The sequence below is a fragment of the Erythrolamprus reginae genome, chromosome 3, assembly GCF_031021105.1.
Source record: "Erythrolamprus reginae isolate rEryReg1 chromosome 3, rEryReg1.hap1, whole genome shotgun sequence".
Lineage (NCBI taxonomy): Eukaryota > Metazoa > Chordata > Lepidosauria > Squamata > Dipsadidae > Erythrolamprus > Erythrolamprus reginae.
The window spans coordinates 75,995,846-76,020,066 of record NC_091952.1 but is presented as its reverse complement, the minus strand read 5'-3'; the positions used below and the strand labels follow the sequence as shown (position 1 = coordinate 76,020,066).

General features: G+C 39.6%; 1 protein-coding gene across 5 annotated transcripts in view; it reads right to left on the bottom strand.

Moving 5' to 3' along the window:
* C3H1orf185 (chromosome 3 C1orf185 homolog) overlaps window positions 1–24,221 on the bottom strand; it is a 56,167-nt gene that overhangs the window by 9,755 nt on the left and 22,191 nt on the right. Inside the window, exons 1-4 of one of the 5 annotated variants that reach the window (XM_070745853.1) lie at window positions 12,586–12,838; window positions 6,513–7,892; window positions 4,571–4,676; window positions 1,602–1,728 (exon numbers count right to left, since the gene is read on the bottom strand). In XM_070745853.1, coding sequence (XP_070601954.1) covers window positions 1,602–1,728; window positions 4,571–4,676; window positions 6,513–7,892; window positions 12,586–12,685 — 1,713 coding nt within the window. In that variant the 5' untranslated portion in view covers window positions 12,686–12,838. Of the gene's footprint in view, window positions 1–1,601; window positions 1,729–4,570; window positions 4,677–6,512; window positions 7,893–12,414; window positions 12,544–12,585; window positions 12,839–24,221 lie in introns of those variants that run through there. The other 4 variants (XM_070745857.1, XM_070745855.1, XM_070745856.1 and 1 more) reach the window with 4 other exon arrangements.

The following is a 24,221-nucleotide window of genomic DNA, read 5'->3' as shown; positions in this document are numbered from 1 at the left end:
TCCCTTCTTTCCCTCATTCATTCCTCTCCACTTCTCTTTCCCTCCCTCTCTGTCCCTTTTCTTTCTTTCTTGCTCTCTTTTCCCTGTGCTCCTGTCAATCACCGGCGGGCCGGATAAATGGCCTCAGCGGGCCGCATGCGGCCCACGGGCCATAGTTTGGGGACCGCTGCTTTAACATATTTAAATGTTTTGATCGTGTCCCCCCTTTCCCTTCTGTCCTCCAGACTATACAGATTGAGTTCATTAAGTCTTTCCTGATAAGTTTTATGCTTAAGACCTTCCACCATTTTTGTAGCCCGTCTTTGGACCCGTTCAATTTTATCAATATCTTTTTGTAGGTGAGGTCTCCAGAACTGAACACAGTATTCCAAATGTGGTCTCATCAGCGCTCTATACAGCGGGATCACAATCTCCCTCTTCCTGCTTGCTATACCTCTAGCTATGCAGCCAAGCATTCTACTCGCTTTCCCTACTGCCTGACTGCACTGTTCACCCATTTTGAGATTGTCAGAAATCACTACCCCTAAATCCTTCTCTTCTGAAGCTTTTGCTAACACAGAACTGCCAATACAATACTCAGATTGAGGATTCTTTTTCCCCAAGTACATTATTTTACATTTGGAAATATTAAACTGCAGTTTCCATTGCTTTGACCACTTATCTAGTAAAGCTAAATGATTTGCCATATTACAGACACCTCCAGGAATATCAACCCTATTGCACACTTTTGAATCATCAGCAAATAGGCAAACCTTTCCTATCAAACCTTCTGCTATGTCACTCACAAACATATTAAAAAGAATAGGACCAGTGATGGGCTACCAAAAATTTACTAAGACACTGTGGGCGTGGCTCATGCATTTTGTTTCAACATCTTTCAGTGCAAATTGGGTGCTCTGGGGTGGAGTTCAAAATTTTGCTACCGGAATTGCGTTCCTGGCTGTTCCCATAGGAACCCATCACTGAATAGGACCCAGAACAGACCCTTGTGGCACGTTGCTTGTAACCAGGCTCTGCTCAGAATACTCGCCATTAACAACAACCCTCTGATATCTACGCTTCAGCCAGCTGCAAATCCACTGAACTATCCAGAGATTAAGTCCAATCTTCACGAACCGTATCAAAGGTTTTGCTGAAGTCCAGATAGGCAATATCCCTGGCACCACCTTCATCCAACACCTTATATATATATATGGTTCAGATTCTGTCATGGTTCCATTATCATCATTAAAGTAGATGTGTTTTTGTGTTATACATACTTACAGGCTAGATAGGAATTATTACTAATATCTGTCTTTATTCCGAATCTCTAGTTGTATTGTACTGGCTAACCTATGTATCTGGTACAATATTCCATCCAATTCCAATCTGTTCTATTGGGATTCACTCATTGAGATTTCAAAAATTATATATTGCACCTGTCAATTTTCATCCTAGATAATATTCATTTATATCACCCAAATGAAGAATTCCCATAGTGAATTTATACAAGCATATTTATGGTTTTAATTAGCCTCAGAATATTGTGAATCTTAAAAGAGAAGCCACATACTGTATATTAAGAGTTCATTTTTATAACTATTAAAAGTACTGTATTTTACCTTTGGTTGTCCAAAATGAAATTTCTGTGAAACAGAAATAGGGTCATGACCTTTAGCATCAGTAGATTTAGACTTGGGAGAGGATTTTCCATCTTTCAGAACAGTATTGAAAAATTTTAGAACTTCTCTGAAATATATAAAAATATATTATATGCAAAAACTACACAGTTTGTACAAAATTTTGTAAAAAAAACTATATAAAAATGCTAATGATTTCTTTGGTTTGCTGATCACAGTAGGATGAAAGTATTTTTCTATATAAACTTACACAATTTACATAAAGTACAGTATTAATTTGGAAACAAATATAAAATTTATATGTATATTTATATTACTATTATAAAAATAGTAATAAATGAATGTCATATAATAATATAATTCAGAAACAATCCTAGAATTATGGTTTACTGAAATTTAAATTAAATAAATAACAACAACAACAATAATAATAATAATTTAGATTTGTATGCTGCCCCTCTCTGAGGACTCAGAGCGGCGAGAGAAATTACTTTCTTTTTTCTGATATAACTTTATTAAAAACTTTAAAAATTAAAATTAAAAATTCACAAGAACTAATACTTAGAATAAAGCAAAAAAGAGGAAGAGAAAAGGATAAAATTGAAAGTGCAGAAAAGAAAACATAAAAGAGAAAAATATAATGTAGATCCTTATAGACAAAAAGTGTATGGAATTTGCATCAGTATTAATGATGTTTTTTCTCTGATCAAAGCTGTCAGTTTGGCTACCTCAGAAAGTTCCATCTTCTTTACCACCCATTCTTCCATTGTGGACAATGTCAAATTTTTCACCTTTGCACTATAGTTATCATGTATAAAAACAAAGCCCCATGAGTTTTCAGGTTGATTATTGATCAATTCAAGTTGATTATTGATCAATCTCAAAAGAAAAGCCTCTGGTTTCAATTCTATATTACCCTTAAAAATCTTCTGGATTAAGATATGTAATTGGGATCCAAATCTTTTTAGTTATTTTCACATCTACCAAACATAATAAAATGAGCCCACTTACTGATTGCACTTCCAGCATAAATGTGAAGTCATTTAGCAATCACTTATGACTATTTCCCCATGGGTATTTACAATGTCTTGATAAAAACTGACCTTTACTTCTGGTTTTTGACAAGACTGGGCCATGCAAACAGTTGATTCACTTAATGATCATGGCATTCACTTAACAACCATACCGGTCACTTTATGACTACAAACAAGGTTGTAAAATTGAGCTGGCCACAATGGTACGTGCATGCCCCCCCCCCCCAACACACACACTTAATCTGCAGTATACAGCATTGATCTGGTGAACCCCAGCAACTACAGGTCTGTCAAGTAATAAAAATAATCATCAGAAATGCTGCTTTTTACCTTAAAAAACAAACAGGTGTGTTTCAATGATGGTTGGGATGAAGAAATACTATTTTCAAAATTACCATTAGACTTGCTTTATTTATAATTTATTACTATAATGTATTGTTTTAAAATAATAGGTCAATATTCAAACAGATCTAAATAGATGTTGAATTGGCTTGAAGATTGAAGCTACTAAAACCGGACCAGGATACCTGCGAGACCACCTTCTGCCGCACGAATCCCAGCAACCGGTCAGGTCCCACAGAGTTGGCCTTCTCTGGGTCCCGTCGACTAAACAATGTCGTCTGGCGGGACCCAGGGGAAGAGCCTTCTCTGTGGCAGCTCCGACCCTCTGGAATCAGCTCCCTCCAGAGATTAGAACTGCCCCTACCCTTCTTGCCTTTCGTAAACTCCTCAAAACCCACCTATTGTCAAGCGTGGGGGAACTGAGACATCTCCCCCTGCCTATGTAGTTTTAGTGCATGATATGACTGTATGTATGTTTTTTATATTGGGGTTCCTTGTTTTTAGATTTTTTAAATGTACAATTGCTATTTTAGATTTTAAATTATTAGATTTGTCAATACATATTGTTTTTTATCACTGTTGTGAGCTGCCCCGAGTTTGCGGAGAGGGGTGGCATACAAATCTAATAAATAATAATAATAATATTTATGCAATTTAATTGCAAAACTGAGAGAAAAGATATATTGATTCTCAATTTTCAAGATACTAATAATGAACCATAATAAAGTTATTACTACTTTCCAAGATAAATTATTAAAATTATGTCTTTTGTTAGAAGAAAAATGTAGTTGAGTTAAATTGTGCATAGAATTCATAAGTAAAACGTAATCTCATTTCATGTAAAGTTACAAAGCAAGGGGTTTTTTTCCAAACAAAGTACTCTTTGATCTGGAGAATCAATATTCTCTAACATAGAGTTCCCCAAACTTTCTGGCTTTTTGGACTAGTGGGATTTGTGTGGAGAGGGGATGGTTTTGGTAAGTGACAGGCATGGCACGTTTTCAAACGTTTCAGGGTCCAGTAGTGGGCCCTGACCTGAGAGTTGGGGATCCCTGCTCTAACAGATCAAATTTTATCTAATTTTCATTACATTTCATCCTAAAAATATTCCTTTGTCCAAATAATCTTAATACATGTGCTATTAAATAAGGATTTGTGTTGTGTATTAATCTGGTATTAATTGAGCAATACTGTAGTCCTCAATTTATAACAGTTCATTTGGTGACCATTCAAAATCACATACCGGTAATTAAAAAGTGACTTACAACTATTCTCACACAACTGTTGCAAGCATCCCCATGTCATATGATCAAAATTCAAATGCTTGACAGTTGGCTCATATTTATGACATTTGTCGTATCCCAGGGTCATGAGATTACCTTTTGCAAACTTTTGACAAGTCAATGGGGAAGCTAGATTCATTTAATAATTGAGTTACTAACTTAAGTGCAGTGATTCACTTAACTGTGGCAAGAAAGGCCATAAAATGGGGCAAAATTCACTTAACAACTATCTCACTAAGTAACAGAAATTTGGGCTCAATTATGGAAAGAAATTATAAATCCATTAACTTACCTTCTTTTAAAGTATAGGTAAAATCCTGCTAATACAATAATAAACAGAGCTATTCCAAAAAGTATAGCACCTGCTATCAGAGCATTGCTTAAATGTTTTAAAACACCTAAATAAATAAAAAAGTTAATGTTAAAATATTATGTACTTCAGTTTATATTTATAATTTTTCAAGATTTCTTTCATTGTAATTGCCTTAAAATCATGTTTATTCAGAATAAACTCATATGATTAAATGTAGTGCTGTCTGCTGCATGGCTGTGAAGGGAATTTTCAGTAAAGGAATAGTGCTAAGCAATAGACTCTGAATACTGTTTTTCATTATTCCACAATGCATTGTCCTCTCAATTGTTTTTTCCAGCTGAACTGCAAAATCATAAGCAAAGCAAGATAAATCTGATTGGAAAGAGAATGATTAGAATAATGCAATATTTCAGCATCTCAGAAGTGGCTTTCAATGTCATGTCTTATTTACAGCTGTGCAGGTGGGCCATTTTTTAATTAATTATATAGCTTTGAGTACTTCAGAATTTCTGCATTTTATAAAATCTATTGTTCATTTTGATTTTTATGACAATTAAACAATTATGATCTCCATTCAAACATAAGTATGCAAAGATGGAAATATGTATTAGTAGAACTTTATGCCAGAACAGTAATAAAGGCAGTTAGTTTAGCATTAGTCAAATTTGCTGGAGGTCTTTAATTTCATATAATACAGTGCAAGAGCTACAGCATAATATATTGAATCACATTCAGAAACTGGCCAGGGAAGGAGAATAAGAGATGAGCCTTATCATAAAAACATTTCAAGTATTCATTTTGCCCTCTAACATCTTCCAGAACAGCTCATTTTTTCAGTTTTCCACAGATGGAGAAATTTTGGTATCCACTTTTGTATATTATTTTTGTGGAAGCTGTCTGATATGATTGCTTCCATTATTTTTTTTCCATTTACAAAAATGTGAGCCAAATTGCCATTGATATACTGATCCAGAAAATAACTGCATTAAGATTAATATTCATATTCTAATTGCCTTCTACATAGTTATTTCGGTTGAAGGTTTTTTGTGGAACAGTTTTGATTTCCTGATACAAATCCAAATAAATAAATAAATAAATAAATTTCTAGATAGGATCAGGGAGAAGAGAACTTTTATTTCTGAAGGTAAAACATCCATGACCTAAGCAGACAATATGTGAAGGGTAAAGTGTGTTGCACTTTAATAGGATGGAATATCTGAACCCATTGTTGTTCAGGCTGTTAACAACTTTATTCTGACATGTACATTAATTATACTACTATTAAGAAGCAACAGGGAAAATCTAAGCATCTCCAATTAAAAATAAGCTACATTTCTGATGGCACTATGGACCAAAGCAGTTTCTTCTAAATGTAACAGGACAAGGAGCAACATAATAGGAAAAAACCTTTAACAGGCCTGCTTGAGGCTTAATATCCTTTCTATAAATGGAACAGACTTCCTGAAACAGAGATTTTCCAATTATCTTCTCTACAGTTCCCATTACCCAAAATGTTTCAAGCCTGGAAGATCTTTAGAATTGGTACATAAGACTGAAGGGAGAAAGATTGATAGAACTACCAGCCCTAAAAGTGATACAGAAATATCACCTACAATTGCATATAATTCAGCATATATGAATTTAAGTGATGCATTTTTATGTTAATAATTTGTTTCATCAGATCAGAATTAACAAATTCTCTAGATTTAAAATCCGTTTGTTGGATGCCATGGAGTATTTACTATATGTAGGGTATAAATCCTGTTTCTTTCCTTTTTAGACTTATAAAGCTGAATATACACATTGAAGATATTTATTGATCAACAATACTTTTAAAGTGGAAGTTATTTAATTTATATATTTAACTGTATTAAAGCTATTATTTCTTTAAAAATATGTATGAACACAAAAATAAACTTACCTACTGGTACTGATTCATCTTCATCTTCTGCTGATCGCTTGGTTCTTTCAAGAATTGATGATGGGCTATTAAAAATATCTTTGTAGAAGTATTGGTAGGTTAAGCTTGGAAAACACTCTTTTTTAATAAGCTGTTTTACTATCAATGTTTTTAGAAATGACATTTTAAATCCTTTCTGACTAAGACTAAAATACTTATTTTTAACTCTCTCTGAAGATGGCAAAAAATATTGCAACATTTTTTTCACTTGGATTAATTGCTGTGTTTGATATTTCCTTGAGCTAAAAAATTCTTGCTTCATACATATTGTAATTGTTAGAAACTTAAGATTTATTATGGAAAAATACATATAGCAATTTTTGAATAAAGTGCCCATTTCACGTTCTCCAAACTCTTTTCTAGCTTTGACAATATCGCCCCTCTTTTGTATTAAATGTTTGTTTCTATAAATTTTTATTTGAAATATAGGGAATTTTTTCCTTTGAATGTTAAACATCTTTTTTTGAGTTGAGTATACCTTTTGTATATGACTGTTTCTTTCATAAGTGAATAAATGTCTGAATTGAAACTTTTGATTTGCATAAATTGATTTTTCACTTGTTTTCCATTTCCATATCTTAATTTTTTCTTTCAATTTTTTTTCCTGTTGTAAACTTTTAAATCCTACATATTTTTTTCTTTTTCTATTAAGTATTTTCTGTTCATCAGAAACTATCCTGTGCAAATTTTTATTGTATTTATTTGTAATCACTTTACAAAAATTTTCTTTCACAGAAGTTAAAAGTCTATCAATTCTATGTTTACATTTTTCCTTTAAAATGTTTGTTTCAATATGGTTTTCTCCTTTATGTTTCTTTGTAAATTTTGACATGCTTCCCAAGCTTTTCTGACTTTTTTGCAACAGTTCACTTCTTAATATGTTTGCTTGTTGTTCCATATAACTCATTGGTGATCTGGTTTCCATATATTTGCATCCATTTTCAAAATACGATGCATGTGATTTGTTATCTTCAAATTTCTTTTTCACATTAATATACCAATTCACCTTTACTTTACAATCTTTAAGATTTGTATCCATACTGAGTCTCCTTAAATAATTTCTTTCCATCAAAATGCTACTAGATGTTACTAATTGTTCTTTTGAAATTTGTATGGTTTTTTTGACTCGAACTAAATTTAGATTTATTTTAAACTGAACTACATATCTTAGTTGATGGTTCTTAATGGCACTTTGGCCATGAATTTTGAAATTAATTCTGAAGTTTTTGTAATTTCTGTTGTCCTTTTTCAGTGTAGACTGTTCTGGGATTCTATTCATTGATGTCTTGTATGAATCATTATCGGATGGTCTTAATAATTGTAGATATGCTTTTAAATGCCCTGCAACAAAGCAAATAACTCTAGTTTAATTAAATATTTAAAATCACATTATCATAAAGTGAGGATTATATTCTAATTGTTTCATTATTGTTTCAATAGTAATAATTCTGGACAAGATAGCTCCTTTATAAGGCATGTATACTACACACTAACAAAATTTTCTGAGATTTTTAATGTTATTACACTAGATAACTTGCTTAGGTTTAAAATTGTAACTATAAAAAGCAATGATGTCGTCTGTGGGAATAGTATGGAGTGATGCATCCATCCTTGTTTTCGATTACTCATTAGCTTTTAATACTATCACATTTCAATATCATCAGTGGTATCCTTCTGGCCTGGCTCTGAGAGTTGAGATACATTGCATTAATGGTTTGCTTCTTTTATGAGGTCAATTCCAGTTGTGTTGATAGAGCAGGAAGAAGTCCAACCTGCAGTCCTTATCCTGTGGGATGTCTCAGGGTTCAGTGATTTTCCAATCCTGTTCACAAGCTTCCAGATGAGATCATGCTATGATTTGGGGTGAAGTTTCATCAGTATGATACCAGTTTTATATCTCTATCTCAGGTTGTCTGAGTGATGCCATGAAGATTTTGTTTGCTATAAACTAACATCTAAATGGGACATAGCAGGTTTCAGCTCTACCCTAGAAAGGCCAAACTGCTCTAGATTTTTGAACTTTTGTCTTTGATTCTGGATGAGGCAACATTGCCTCTAACAGAATCAGCAGTTAACGGGATCCTCACTCCTGCTCAATTAAAAGATGGCAACCATAACTAGGACTGCCTTTGCAAAGCTTTTGAATTGTGCATCATTTGTATCATTCCTAGACAAAGAGGTCATACTTAGTCATTTACTGTATGCTCTAGTGACCTGATTGCATCACTGCAGTGTGTTCTACATGAGTGTGTTCTACCCTTGAGGAGCATTTCAGTCAACATAAAATACAATGTGGCAAGCTATTTATTTATTTACTTATATTCTACCATTTATTATTTCTACAAATACCGTATTTTTTGAAGTATAAGACACACAGGAGTATAACATGCACCTAGATTTTAGAGGTGGAAAACAAGGGAAAAAATATTCTGAACCAAATGGTGTAGTAATATATTATTTAATAAAATACCAATGTAGCCAAATACCTCTTACAACAATGTATACTTTTTACAACCATGTACACTTCTTACAAACTTCAAACTTGACAGCTTTAAGTCTTGTGGACTTCAACTCCCAGAATTCCTCCCCCAGTCATGCTAGCTCAGGAATGGGAGTTGAAGTCCACAAGTCTTAAACTTTCCAAGTTTGAATACCCTTGTACCCCTAATCCCTAACCCAGGAGTCTTTAAAACTTGACAGCTTTAAGACTAGTGGACTTCAACTCCCAGAATTCCTCCTCCAGTCATGCTGAATGGGGTAATTAGAAGGCAAAAACAGCCCCATTTTTGAAAAAAATAGGCTGTTTTCCCCCCATTTTTTTGCAAAAATCGAGGATCCTGCAAACAACTCTTGGATGCTGGGGGATGGCAAAAATGCCCCCATTTTTGTGAAAAATTGGCTGATTTTGCCCACTTTTTCACAAAAACGGAGGCATTTTTGCCTTCCCTCAGTCCCCAGGAGCGCGCTGCAGCCTCCCCAGACCCTTTCCCCACCCCATTTTTGCAAAAATGTCCCAAAAATGTCTTGTTTTCTGCAAAAACAGGGGCATTTTTGCCATTCCACAGCACCCAAGAGTTCTCTGCAGGCAAGGGGTGTGTGTGCCTTTGGGACAGCAAAAATGGCTGCACTTGGTGTATAAGACGCACTGACATTTCCACCCTCTTTTAGGGGGAAAAAGGTGCATCTTATACTCCTAAAAATATGGTAACTAGAGGCAGTGAATATGTAAAATGCACCTTCCTTCTATTTTCCCAGAACTCCTCTGAGATGGGTTGGGCTAAGAAAGAGTGACCCAAGTGCCTTTCATGGTTAAGGTGGGACTTGAACTTAGCCTCTTGCTTTCTAGCCTGATGCCTTAATTAAAACGGGCTCTTATGTTGTCTTTATTAGTTGCCTGTTGTTTAGTGCATTGGCCACCTATACTATGCGGGTTACATTGGGTAGCAGTATGTTTCTGGATGAAATTCAACATGGTAGTCACTTTTAAAGCCCTTCATTGTTTGGGGCCAGGTTACTTATGGCACCATATCACCCGTTTTTTTCTACACATTTTGTTTATTTCAGCAGGATGGAGATGCTGCAGATATTATGTGCTAAGAAGTGTCATTTCATCTAGGAAGAGAGCCTTTTCTGCTGTGACACTTGCTCTCTGGAATATCATCTCTCTAGAGCAGTGGTTCTCAACCTGGGGGTCAGGACTCCTTTGGGGGGGTCGAACAATTATTTCACTGGGGTTGCCTAAGACCATGGGGAAAAAACAAATTTCTAAACTAACTAAAGCTTCTGGTGCCTTGGAACATATTTTTACAATCCGATCAATCAGGTATTTACAATGGGGGTGTCCCTCTGATTTTCCTGCCAATCAGCTTAAAGCTCTTTTGGGAGAATTGGCGCTAGACGTATGGTTGGGGGTCACCATAACATGAGGAACTGTATTAAGGAGTCGTGACATTAGAAAGGTTGGGAACCACTGATCTAGAGATCAGATTGACCCTGATCCTACAGGCTTTCTGTAAGGCCTTGAAGACCACTTCATACTGTACATGCATTGAGGCTGTGGAGTTTGTGAGAAAACCCATCTCCCATAAAATTAGCATCAGCTATATTTCTTCCTTATCTGATCCCTACTATGCTTAAAGTACAAGTAGTCCTCAACTTACAACAGTTCATTTAATGACTATTCAAAGTTACAAAGGCACTGAAAAAAGTGATTTATGATAGTTTTTCACACTTATGAGCATTGCAGCATCCCCATGGTCACGTAATGAAAACTCAGATGCTTGGCAATTGGCTAATATTAGCTGCCCCGAGTCTACGGAGAGGGGCGGCATACAAATCTAATGAATAAATTAAATAAATAAATATTTATGATGGTTATGATGGTTATATTTTTACTGATTATGTGATCTTTTTGCGACCTTGACAACAAAGTCAATGGAGAAGCCATATTCACTTAATAACCAAGTTACTAACTTAACTGCAGTGATTCATTTTACAACTGCAACAAGAAGTGTCATAAAATGGGCAAAACTCACTTAACAAATGACTTACATCACAACATAAATTTTGGGCCCAATTATGGTCGTAAGTCAAGGACTCCCGATATATCTTTCGCCAGTAAATTTGATTGTTTTAAAACACAGACACACATTGGAAGAAAGGAATCTTCTCTCCCAAGAAAGTAAAAGACTAAATCCTTAGAGCAACACTGCTAAGTCTGTTGTTCTAACAAGCTTTTACACTGTTAGTACAGTACAATCTTTTTTGGAAGCAGTATTTAGTAGCATTAACTTTCAAGAAAAGATTCTTGGATACTTTTTAACCAAGGCCCAGTGGCTTTTCAAGTACAGTGGTACCTCTACTAAAGAACGCCTCTACTTAAGAACTTTTCTAGATAAGAACCAAGTGTTCAAGATTTTATTTGCCTCTACTTAAGAACCATTTTCTACTTAAGAGCCCGAGCCTGGAAAAATTTCCCAGGAAATTTGAGAGCGGCACAAAGGCCTGGCCAGTTTCCTGCCATTCCCCCTGCCATTCTCTGGCACAGTGTATGGGAGGCGCATGCTCCTCCTCACCGCTTTTACATTGATTCCTATGGATTCCTATGGGAAAAATTGCTTCTACTTAAGAACGTTTCTACTTAAGTGCCTGGTCATGGAACGAATTAAGTTCTTAAGTAGAGGTACCACTGTACTTAAATGAAAAGCTCAGTAATCAAAATGAGCATCAAAATTTCTAAAATGTAATCACAGCAGGTATTTAAATAGGAAAGAAACAGGTTCAAATATTCACAGTGCAATTAATATTTTCACTTATTTCAGATATACAATGGATTTTTCGTTATATCAGTTTGGTTATAGCATCTCTGATTTCCACCACAGGGCAAGTAATTTCAGTTCTACTTCATCTACAATAACACTAGGGAACAATACATAACACAATTTCTGTTGTTTGATTTTTGAGCTTTTTTATAGTTAATTAGGCATAATAATAATAATAATAATAATAAAAATAATAATAATAATAAAAAAGATAACCACAGTTTAATAATAATAATAATAATAATAATAATAATTATTATTATTATTATTAAACTGTGGTTATCTTTGGATCCAAAGGCCAAGTTAGTTGAAAATAAGTCAGATTTAAGACAAGGAAATTGCTGTTCCCCAGTGTAATATAAACCTAACTCATTAAAATTCCAAGTCCAAACTAGAAGTACCTCTCAATTTTAATAAAGTCATCCATAGCATTGAACCGATTGCTTTTATGCCGATTTTCCCATATTGAGAACAAGAACTATTTAAACGGGAACGAAACTACTAATCTTCCATATTCATTTAGAAGCTTAAAAGTTCATTACTTTTCACGCTCTTATTACCAAGAATGACTTTCAAATTCTACTAAGCCCATCATTCGCTGTCAGAACTCTGCTTCCGTCAGCTTGGCGCCTTCTGAAAGAATTAAGCCTTGGCGGCAAATCCATAATTCCCAGCCATTCAGCTGAAAGCAGGTAGCTTTATATGCTCCTCACCTGGCCACCCTTCACAGAGAAGCGGATGACCCCGCCCGGACCGCTCCGCGAATGGCGCCAGAACTAGCAACGCGACCATGAGGGCTCCAGCTGTTAGCATGGCGTTTTCCCGCGCACGTTTCCCACCCAGCCCGCCGCCATGGCGGTTCTAACGGTCCTTCGAGCGGAACGAACAAGCGAACGCCACGAGAGGACGGCGAGAGAGGCTCCCGCGACGACTCTGACCTCGCGCGCGAAGAAATTGGCGGGCTGTCAAACCGCTTGTTGTTAAGGTAGCTCGAGCGGGGCGGGGCTTCAGGCAGCCCGCTGTCCTATTGCATTGCTCGAGTGTGGCGTTTGAAGCCTCGGGTGTTTCAAGTGCCCGAGGCGATTCAAACATAGGCGCTTTTTAAAAAAAAAATTACCTGTTCTCCGGTTCTATTGAAATGACCGAAGCGTTAAGTTAAATGAGCCTTCAGGCAATTTCCCCACCCCCACCCGCCGCCCCTGTTGTTATTTAATGTGCCTGTCTTGTATTTTATTTATTTATTTTATTTGTCAATCAAGTATAGGATAGTAGTTTATATTAGTAGTAAATGTATTTGATACCTTTCCTTAGTAAGAATAGGAGTCTCCCGAGTCCTCGGAGAGGGGCGACATAAAAGTCCAATTAATAAAATAAAAATAAAATAAGTACAATTTTTAAATTTTAAAACGTCAGATCGTGCAGAATGCAGCTGCTTCCCTAAATATGCCCATGTTACACCAACACTCCGCAGTCTGCATTTGTTGCCGATCAGTTTCCGGTCACAATTCAAAGGTTATGACCTATAAAGCCCTTCATGGCATCGGACCAGAATATCTCTGGGACCGCCTTCTGCCGCACGAATCCCAGCGACCAGTCAGGTCCCACAGAGTTGGCCTTCTCCGTGTCCCGTCGTCTAAGCAATGTTATTTGGCGGGACCCAGGAGAAGAGCCTTCTCTGTGGTGGCCCGACCCTATGGAACCAGCTCTCCCCAGAGATCAGAATTGCCCCCACCCTCCTTGCCTTTCGTAAGCTCCTTAAAACCCACCTCTGTCGTCAGGCATGGAGGAACTGAGATACTCCTTTCCCCCTAGGCCTATACAATTTATGCATGGTATATTTGTGTGTATGTTTGGTTTTAATAAGGGTTTTTTAGTTATTTTAAATATTAGATTTGTCATACGCTGTTTTATTATTGTTGTTAGCTGCCCCGAGTCTACCAAGAGGGGCGGCATACAAATCTAATAAATAAATAAATAAATAAATAAATAAATAAATAAATGAATGAATGAATGTTAGGACAAATAACTGCAAGAAATAAAAACAGGAGCAGGACTGAAAGTTTCACAGAAAGCTTTTTTTTAGTCATTACTTTCATTTTTTTATAGATAATACAAAGACATGCATGATGCAAACACTTTACTCTTGGGAAGTCTATAAAACTGGGAACAATGGATGGACGCAGTTAACTGACAATGAGAGCACTATTGGCAGATATTAAAGATTACCCTGAAGAAAATCCATCTGTAGAGTCATTAAGAGTCAACAGTGATTATACCATATAAGAAAAAGAAATCTATCCCCTTTAACTGAGTTTATGGAGTCCTGTTAGGAATATTTTTTTTCTTATCTAAATTACTGTATTGATTTTACAAATTCTAGTGTTTTTCTTTTCTGTATTGGAAAGACTTCTACCACGAGCGGGGCAATTGTAGCCCCTATATACGTTAAATGTATGTATGTCCTGTTTGTCTTTTTACTCTTCTATGACATGTAGACTTCAACTCCCAGAATTCCTGAGCTAGTATGATTGGCTTAGGAATTCTGGGAATTGAAGTCCACAAGTCATAGATGAGCCAACTTTGTCTACCCCTGTGCCTAACATGCTTCCTGCTAAAAGGCTCATTAATATGGTCCCCACCTTTTAAAGTACTGAAATATAGGCAGAAACGTTTTAGTGAAAAATAAACATACTGTATACCCAAACAACAAGAATACAATTTTTGACAATTAACATTAGGATGCCATGTCATACCTATTGGTCAGTCCCTTTAAATTCAGCAGGACTACTTTTAAATAAGACACCTGAAGGATTGGCTGTTAAGATGCTATTTCTGACAGAATTTTCTGCAATATTATATGCTTTTTTAATTTTTTCTATATTAATGACATATGCCTTCAAGATCAGAAGTTCAAATAAAACCAACTGATGTATATTCACTGTGTAGCCTGGATATTTTCATTAAAGGTAATACAGTACATAGAATTATATTTTAAATTATAACCACAGTAAGGTTTATCTGGATTCTATACTGCTATTTTTATAATATGCAAATTATCATTTTTGCCCACAAGATGGTGCTCTCTCAAACATACAGTATTTGTTTTGTATACAGTATTTTTGTCCCCAAAATATTTTAGCTTTGTTTTTCAAAAATAAGACGAAGACTTTATTTTAAAGTGTTTGAACAATAATAAATTTCCTTCATATAATTACAAGTTTTACAAACATATTTCAGTTCAGCATCCCAACTATGGGGGTTTTTTTGGCCGTAACAATATGTTTTTCTTCTGCTTTTGTATTAGAATAGAATAGAATAGAATAGAATAGAATTTTTATTGGCCAAGTGTGATTGGACACACAAGGAATTTGTCTTGGTGCATGTGCTCTCAGCATACATAAAATAAAATATACATTTGTCAAGAATCATGAGGTACAACACTTAATGATTGTCATAGGGGTCAAATAAGCAATGAAGAAGCAATATTAATAAAAATCTTAGGATATAAGCAACAAGTTACAGTCATACAGTCAACATGGGATGAAATGGGTGAAAGGAATGATGAGAAAAACTAGTAGAATAGAAGTGCAGATTTAGTAGAAAGTCTGACAGTGTTGAGGGAATTACAGTGATCCCCCGCTCGTTGCGAGGGTTCCGTTCCAGGAACCCCCGCAACGAGCGGGTTTTCGCGAAGTAGCGCTGCGGAAGTACAAACACCATCTGCGCATGTGCAGATGGTATTTTTACTTCCGCAGCGCTAGCGAGGAGCCGAAGATTGAGGACTCAGCTCGGAAGCTGCACGGGTGTTTTAAAAGGTCTCCGCCGGCATGGGGGGCTTCTTAGCACCCCCCCAAACCCGAGTTGGGGGTTCGGGAGGTGGTAGGAAGCCCCCCATGCCGGCGGAGACCTTTTAAAACACCCGTGCAGCTTCCGAGCTGAGTCCTCAAGCCAAGCGCAGAAGTTAGCCTTGAATCCCTTTGAATCCCGCCGCTTCTGCTGGATACGGGCGATGGGGGGGCGAGCTGCCACAGCCCCTGGCTTCCGCGTTGCTCGTCCCACCCACCGCCCGTATCCAGCAGAAGCTGCTGGATTCAAAGTGCTGCTGGGAGCCGCAGGCGAAAGGAGCTCGGGCATCGGAGCGCGGCGCCAGGCATTGTTCTCCGGACCCCGCCCGCTCAGCCCCGCGGCGGCCCTTTCCCTCTCCAGGCTGCGGGCGGGGTCCGGAGAACAATGCCTGAGCTCCTTTCGCCTGCGGCTCCCAGCCCACCGCCTGTCTCCTGCTGCCCGGTTTAGCCAGGACACGAGCGGCGAAATGACTTGGAGGAATGTGAAGATGAAACCGGCCGGTTTCAGCTTCACATTCCTCCAAGTCATTTCGCCGCTCGTGTCCTGGCTAAACCGGGCAGCAGGAGACAGGCTTTGAGTTTTGGCTGCGGGGGGAGAAGTAGGACTTTCCTAACTCCCTCGCCCCGCAGCCAAAACTCAAAGCCTGTCTCCAACGCGCGCTACGATCTTCCGGGCGAGCCAGGCTCAGCGGATCAAGGCAGCCGCTTGGGCCGAGAGGAGCCGGCCTTGATCCGCTGAGCCTGGCTGGCCCGGAAGATCGTAGCGCGCGTTGGCGGATCAAGGCCGGCTCCTCTCGGCCCAAGCGGCTGCCTTCCGTCACTGAGCCTGGGGTCCCGCGCCCCGGATCGGGCGGCTGCTGCTTTGCAAAGAGGCGCTTTTTTCCCTCCCAGCCCCGCGTGCAGATCCCGCGCGGCTTTTGTGTGTGTGTGTTTGTGATCTTTCCACGCGCTTTTGCGAGTTGTGCAAATTGGCGCTTTCGCTTCTTCCCCGCGCTCGGCTTCCTCCTTTTTTATTCCTTTGTTTGCCGGCGGCTCCAGGGCGCCCGCCGGGCCCGGCTTGCTTTGACCTCTCCCGGGCGGCCTCGGCATCCTTGGCCAAGCGCTCTGGGCGGCCGTCGCATCGGGCAGCCCGGGAGACCCCCGTCCGGCGCGCTACGATCTGGCCCCCACCTGGTCCCGCCCGATCCTCCTCCCTGAGGCAGCTCGCCCTCCCATGGCCGCTTCCTCCACCCTCTATTGCAAGCCCTCGCCACCGCAGCCAACGCGCGCTGCGATCTTCAAGCCCGGCTCCTTTCGGCCCAGCATCCCGGGCCAAGCAGCTGCCTTCCGTGACTGAGCCTGGCTGGCCCGGAAGATCGTAGCGCGCGTTGGCTGCAGCGGCGAGCGAAGCCAAGCCGGCAGCAATGTCGCCGCCGGTGCAGCCAACGCGCGCTACGATCTTCCGGGCCAGCCAGGCTCAGTCACGGAAGGCAGCTGCTTGGCCCGGGATGCTGGGCCGAAAGGAGCCGGGCTTGAAGATCGCAGCGCGCGTTGGCTGCGGTGGCGAGGGCTTGCAATAGAGGGTGGAGGAAGCGGCCATGGGAGGGCGAGCTGCCTCAGGGAGGAGGATCGGGCGGGACCAGGTGGGGGCTGGAATTTCTCCGCCAGGGCGAAGGGCGGGCGAGCGGGTGCTGGGGAGGGCTTCTCGCCCTCCCGACAGCAAGAGGGGGGAGCGAACGGCGTGGGCAGGCGAAGGGCGGGAGAGCGGCAGCGAGGAGTTTGTGTGGGCGGTGGGGAAACTCCTCGCTGACGCCAGCAAGAGGGGGAAGACCCAGGGAAGCCGCTGCCATCTACGCATGCGTGCCCGGCACGCATGCGTAGATGGTATTTTTGACTTCCGGGTTGAAAAATAGCGAAGTACCCTGTTCGCAATGGTTGGGGACGCAATAAACGGGGGATCACTGTATTTGTTTAGTAGAGTGATGGCGTTCGGAAAAAAACTGTTCTTGTGTCTAGTTGTCTTGGTGTGCAGTGCTCTGTAGCGACGTTTTGAGGGTAGGAGTTGAAACAATTTGTGTCCAGGATGTGAGGGATCAGTAAATATTTTCCCTGCCCTCTTTTGACTCGTGCAGTATACAGATCCTCAATGGAAGGCAGGTTGGCAGCAATTGTTTTTTCTGCAGTTCTGATTATCCTCTGAAGTCTGTGTCGATCCTGTTGGGTTGCAGCACCAAACCAGACAGTTATAGAGGTGCAGATAGATTATAACAACTAGTTTACCGTCTAATTTGATCTCTCTCCTTATTTCTTCACACTAAGCTGATAAAATAACAATTTTTAAAGCTGCATGTACTACAAGAAAGTATACATTTGTGGAGTCCATAGCGTTCTCTGAGTTAGTTTGCTTTCTTTCATTACAGTACCCAATTAGGTAACATCAGCAGGCCCAGTGAACAGGTAAGTTACTTGTTTAATCTGTAGTAGCTTCTCCTGCCACTATTGGTGGGGGTATAGCTTTGTTCTTGATAACTCCTTGATTAAGGTATTGTTTTCTATGTGATTCTTTGGTATTAATCCCTGTTTATCTAGGTATTTGAGCTGGAAAGGATGTGTTCTAATCTTATTGTTTCCTTATTCCCAAAGATGCATTTTCATAAGACGTTTGGATGTTTTCTTGAAGATGTTTTGATCCTCATCCATTCTGAAGCTTCTTCAGTACTTATTGAATGGTGGAGAATAGAATAATTTATATTTATAATTACTGAAAGGACTGTGTTATAAACAGGAGATAAGTGGTGTTGTGGCCCTTGCCCTCTGTTGATAAAGGGCTATTCAATCTTAATTTAGATGGCCTCTTTGACCCCCTTTCAAATCAGTGATCCTCTGTCCAGTGTGTGGACTTTGCTGTCTTCAAAAGAGTGACCTTTGTCTTTCAAATGCAGATGGATTTGTCCTGATGAATTTGTTCTCCTATTTTGTGCCATGTTTTTATGAAGTTATTTTGACTCTCTAATGTACAGATCTGTACATGTCTCACTGCATTTTACTACATACAGGGGGAAGAGCACGACACCACATATCCTGTTTACAACACAGTCCTTTCAGCAGTTCCAAGAAGGTTCCATACCCATTTGCACTATTCAAGTGACCCTGAGAGCACTCATAAACTTACAAATGGCCTCAACAATTGAAAGAAAGAGTGTCAGTGACCAGATGACTGCAAGAAATATAAACCTTCCCATTCTCCAGCATTCATTTTGTTGTGGTTCAGTCTGGGACCCCTCCGGGAATGGCTGACCTTCTGTCGGTTTCCAGCTCAGAGGGAGAGGCTGAGGAACAGGAGGTGCAGACTGACGAGGAAGAGGAATCCCAGGCTGAAGAAGAAGGACAGCCAGAGTCCCACCAGGGGGAGCTCTCCCCAGCAAGCAGCCTGGATTCCTTAGGGGAAAATGCTCAAGACATCATAGATATGCGACAAAGGAGAGCTAATCAGAGACGGATTCAATTGGCTAAGTATTTCCAGCATTAGAGGTCACAGCTGGGTTTGGGTGTGGTGCTCTTGGGAAAGGATAAAAGGCGGACCCACCCTTCCTGGCTTGTGGAGTTTTATCTTGGAGATTCGTGAGACCTGTCTGTGAACTTTGGTGGCTTACAATCCTGGTTTGTGCCTTGGACTATTGAAACCTTGGGGGGGGGGTGCCAGCAAGAAGCTTATGGTATTGACTGGACATCAGGACCCTGCTGTAACGTATTATAGCTTGTCTGTTGTGAAGACAGGTTTTCCTTTGTGCTTATTTTTTCCAGCTATAAAATACTTTTGGCTTTTACCAGAGTGTCTGGCTGTTTTTTCAGTTGGTGTTGAGGTCTGGGAAAACCCAGACAGAACACATTTATAACAGGGGTGGGTTCCTTTTACCTTTTATTACCGGTGTGCATTGTGACATTTTGTGTGAGCATCCCATTACGTGATTTTACTTTTGTGCATGCTCAGAGGAATGATTTTACTTCCACGCATGCTCAGAGAGCAAAACAATTGCTGAAAATTATCCCCCCCCCAAAATGGCGGTGTGCACAGACTGGCACAGACAGTACTGGAGCCCTCGCACCAAAATTTCATCATTGGCAGGCCACTACCACAGCACCCGCACTGTACCGCACCTGTAGGAAGCCACCCAATTCAGAACTGAAGAAGATTCTTGAATACCTTTTGAAAAAGCACCTTTGGGACTTGGATGACTGAGAATTTCAATAGACATTTCCTTCTTAGCTTTTTTTATTGTCTCAATATACAGGGAGCAAACCTTATAATAATTCTTATTGAAGATGTTACCTTGTTGGATAATTAAACACCTGTAAGCAAAATATCAAGCTCCAAGACCACTAAGCACTCTATAAGTCAACCCTGAGTGATAAATATTCTTTTTCATATTCAATTAAATATCAATTTCATTGTGGTAAAAGAAAAAGTACCCTAATTTTATTTCTTGCCCTGGAGGAAAGGCAGTCCCTACTGTATGTACTTGAAAATTAATCAAAGCAGCATTGTTCCAGTGAGTGTTTAGTCCTAAGGCTAATCTAAATTAATGGCATTTATAATGTATTAAATTTCCATTGCATATTTTATTAATTATATATTTTTGTATGTGTCCTACTCTTATTTTGACTTTGTGTTTCTCCTCCCCAGATGTTTTGATTGGAAAAGGCTAAAAATATTGTAAAGTAAGTCAATTTTGTCTTGAGGACAATTGCTGAGATCTTCTCTGTGTATACACCTGTTATTCACGAGCAAGGTGATAGAGGCCCTGAGAGGCCCAGTGCAGGCTGCACACAAATGTTTCTCTGTTCAGAGGCTGAAACTCCTTCTTGGATCTTGGCAGGGAGGATTTTCAGCTCCTGACTAGAGCCTCCCAGAGTCTCCCCATTACCCTGAGGTTCGTTGCATTCCTTACTGGAACATCGTGTGCTTAATGAACTGTACGATTGCTTAACTGCTCCGAGTCTTCGGAGCATACAAATCTAATAAATTATTATTATTATTATTATTATTATTATTATTATTATTATTATTATTATTATTAACAACCATGACTAAGGTTGATGGGATTGTAGTCATTGAGTGAACATGGGCAATCACATGGATGTCCCACTTAGTGACTGCTTCCCTCAATGACTGTATTTCAATTCCAATTAACAGCACGGAAACTGCTTTGGTCGCATTGATGGATGATCTCTGACGGGCCCGGGACAAGGGCTTGTCCTCTGTCCTGGTGCTTCTTGACCTCTCAGCGGCTTTCGATACCATTGACCATGGTATCCTTCTGTGCCGGCTGGAGGGGTTGGGAGTGGGAGGCACTGTTCTCCAGTGGTTCTCCTCCTACCTATCCGGTCGGTCACAGTCAGTGTTAGTGGGGGATCAGAGGTCGACCTCGAGGTTACTCCCTTGTGGAGTGCCTCAAGGGTCCGTCCTCTCCCCCCTGCTATTTAATATCTACATGAAACCGCTGGGTGACATCATCCAAGGGCATGGGGTGAGATATCATCAGTATGCTGATGATACCCAGCTGTACATCTCCACCCCATGTCCAGTCAATGAAGCAGTGGAAGTGATGTGCTGGTGCCTGGAGGCTGTTGGGGTCTGGATGGGTGTCAACAGACTCAAACTCAAACCGGATAAGACGGAGTGGCTGTGGGTTCTGCCTCCCAAGGACAATTCCATCTTCCCAAGGTATGCCCATGTTACACCAACACTCCGCAGTCTGCATTGGTTGCCGATCAATTTCCGGTCACAATTCAAAGTGTTGGTTATGACCTATAAAGCCCTTCATGGCATCGGACCAGAATATCTCCGGGACCACCTTCTGCCGCATGAATCCCAGCGACCGGTTAGGTCCCACAGAGTTGGCCTTCTCTGGGTCCCGTCTACTAAGCAATGTCGTTTGGCGGGACCCAGGAGAAGAGCCTTCTCTGTGGCGGCCCCAACCCTCTGGAACCAGCTCCCCCCAGCTATCAGAGTTGCCCCCACCCTCCTTGCCTTTCGCAAGCTCCTTAAAACCCACCTCTGTCATCAGGCATGGGGGAATTGAAATTTCCCTCCACCTAGGCTTATAGAATTTATACATGGTATGCTTGTATGTATGAGTGGTTCTTTAAATTGGGGTTTTTTAGATTGTCTTTTAATATTAGATTTGTTTACATTGTCTTTTTATATTGTTGTTAGCCGCCCCGAGTCTTCGGAGAGGGGCAGCATACAAATCTAATAAATACTAAATACTAATACTAATTAAAGTTTTAAACTAAGAACTACCTTTAGCTCCTTTTTGTCTAAATGTAGTCTTGCTCCAACTATTGCTATTGCTGTCCCTGCACTATTTCTTATCAACATATGGGTCATTTCCCAAGATTTATGTTTGTGGTAAGATCACTATGCCAAGTTCTGATCAAGAACGTGGTCAGGATGTCTACCTTTACATTTGTTTCCAGTTAATATTGGAACTTAATAATGCCTTTGTGTAGTAAATAGTTCAGTAGATGGCATTTCACATCATTATGGTGGTTGTTGGAATTCACAGTATGCACCAGACATATAGATTCCTGGCTGTCGTCTCGGATGAGTGATTTATATATGTTCAACCAAAGTGAGCACATTGTTAGTGCTATTGCACTATATACAGCTTCCGTGGAAAACAGTTCCATTGAAAATTGGTTTATTTGTTTGTTTGTTTATTTATTGAATTTATACATATAATTATCATATCTTGGTGGGATGCAATAATCAATGATTCTTATCAGCCCAGATAACAATCCCACTCCCAAATTGGAACAAAACAATTGCCATATTTTGACTTATAGTCTGTCTTATTACCAATTTAATCCATATCAACATGATCATCAATTTTAATTATGCCAGTAGTTTTAATTTAATGTTGATTGTATAGGTAGCCTTCAGATAACAACTACTGACTCAGCAAAAGTTACTGCAGCACTGAGCAATTGGTATTTATGGTCAATCCTCAAAATTCTGGCCATCTCAACACCACAGCATTTCACATAGTTACAATCTGGGTGTTTGGCAACCATCTCATACTTACAAGAGTTACAATATCCCTTGGTCACATGATAGCCATTTATGACTTTCTTTCCCACAAGCAAAGTCAATGTAAAGCCATGCTTTCTGGTTCCAATTATTAATTGGACATTAACCAAATAAGTTTTACAGTTACTTTTTTCATTGTGATGGCACGATGCAGTGATCTCCAAGTAGAGAATTTTAGTTACTGCTGAGAAGTTAGTTTTGTTATCATTGGTATGTATCACAAAATTCCCATGGAATGTTTTGCTTTCCTGGCTTCTTCCATTGTAATATAAACCAGTATTTTGCTGATTTTGCTTCTTTGGTTGATGCTACTGAGTATCTTAAATGTTTGATTTTAACATTTTCATTGAACTTTTGGATGATCTTATCCATCATCCTCTTGTTGAAAAGTACCACCCTACTATCTATAAATATCAAGTTGCATTTATTTATTTTATTTATTTTATTGGATTTGTATGCCGCCCCTCTCCAAGGACTCTGGGCAGCTCACAACATATACAAAAAACAGAACAATAATATAAATCCAATTAATACTACATTAAAAAGAACCATTAAATTCTATTAAAAGAAGGTAAAAACCTGTCAAACCAATCATTCAACACTCATACTTGAAAAATTCATTGATCAGGGGGAAGATCTAAGAGTCCCAAGCCTGGCGGCAAAGATGAGTTTTTAAGCTCTTTCGGAAGGCAAGGAGGGTGGGGGCAGTGCGAACCTCTGGTGGGAGCTGATTCCAGAGGGTCGGGGCTCCCACAGAGAAGGCTCTTCCCCTAGGTCCCGCCAGCCGACATTGTTTGATTGATGGGACCCTAAGAAGGCCAACTCTGTGGGACCTCACCGGTCGCTGGGATTCGTGCGGCAGAAGGCAGTCTCGTAGATAATCTGGTCCTATGCCATGAAGGGCTTTATGTATGTAGAATATACAGTAGATGGAATTCAAGGACAGGACGAAAAGCTGCTACCAAGGCAACAGTCAGATAAATGAGGCTGGGTCAAGATAATAACTTGAGAAAATATTTGATATGCCCCTTCCTAGTTCACCCAGAGACAATGAAGGGAGCAAGGGAAAGCACATTTACACTTGGAAAGTTCTATAATTTACAGTAAAAATGATCCTGACTTGTATGGTATTGGGTTCTTAACCTGATCTAATTTGTTGGGCTGACATAGATATTCTTATGTCTGTCCTTTTATTAAGTTAATTAATTAATTACTTCCCTTGTCTATCTGAGTTGCAGCTCGTATCAATCATTTTGAAAATAATGGCAAACTAAACATTCCTGAACATCAGTGTTGAAAAGGTACAGAAGAATATTGTGACAGCCAAAGAAACAAACAAAAATATTATCAAATGAATTAATGCAGAGTTTTCACAAGAGGCATAAATGGCCAGGCTTAAATTTTCCTACTTTGGGCTCTCTTTATACCAAGA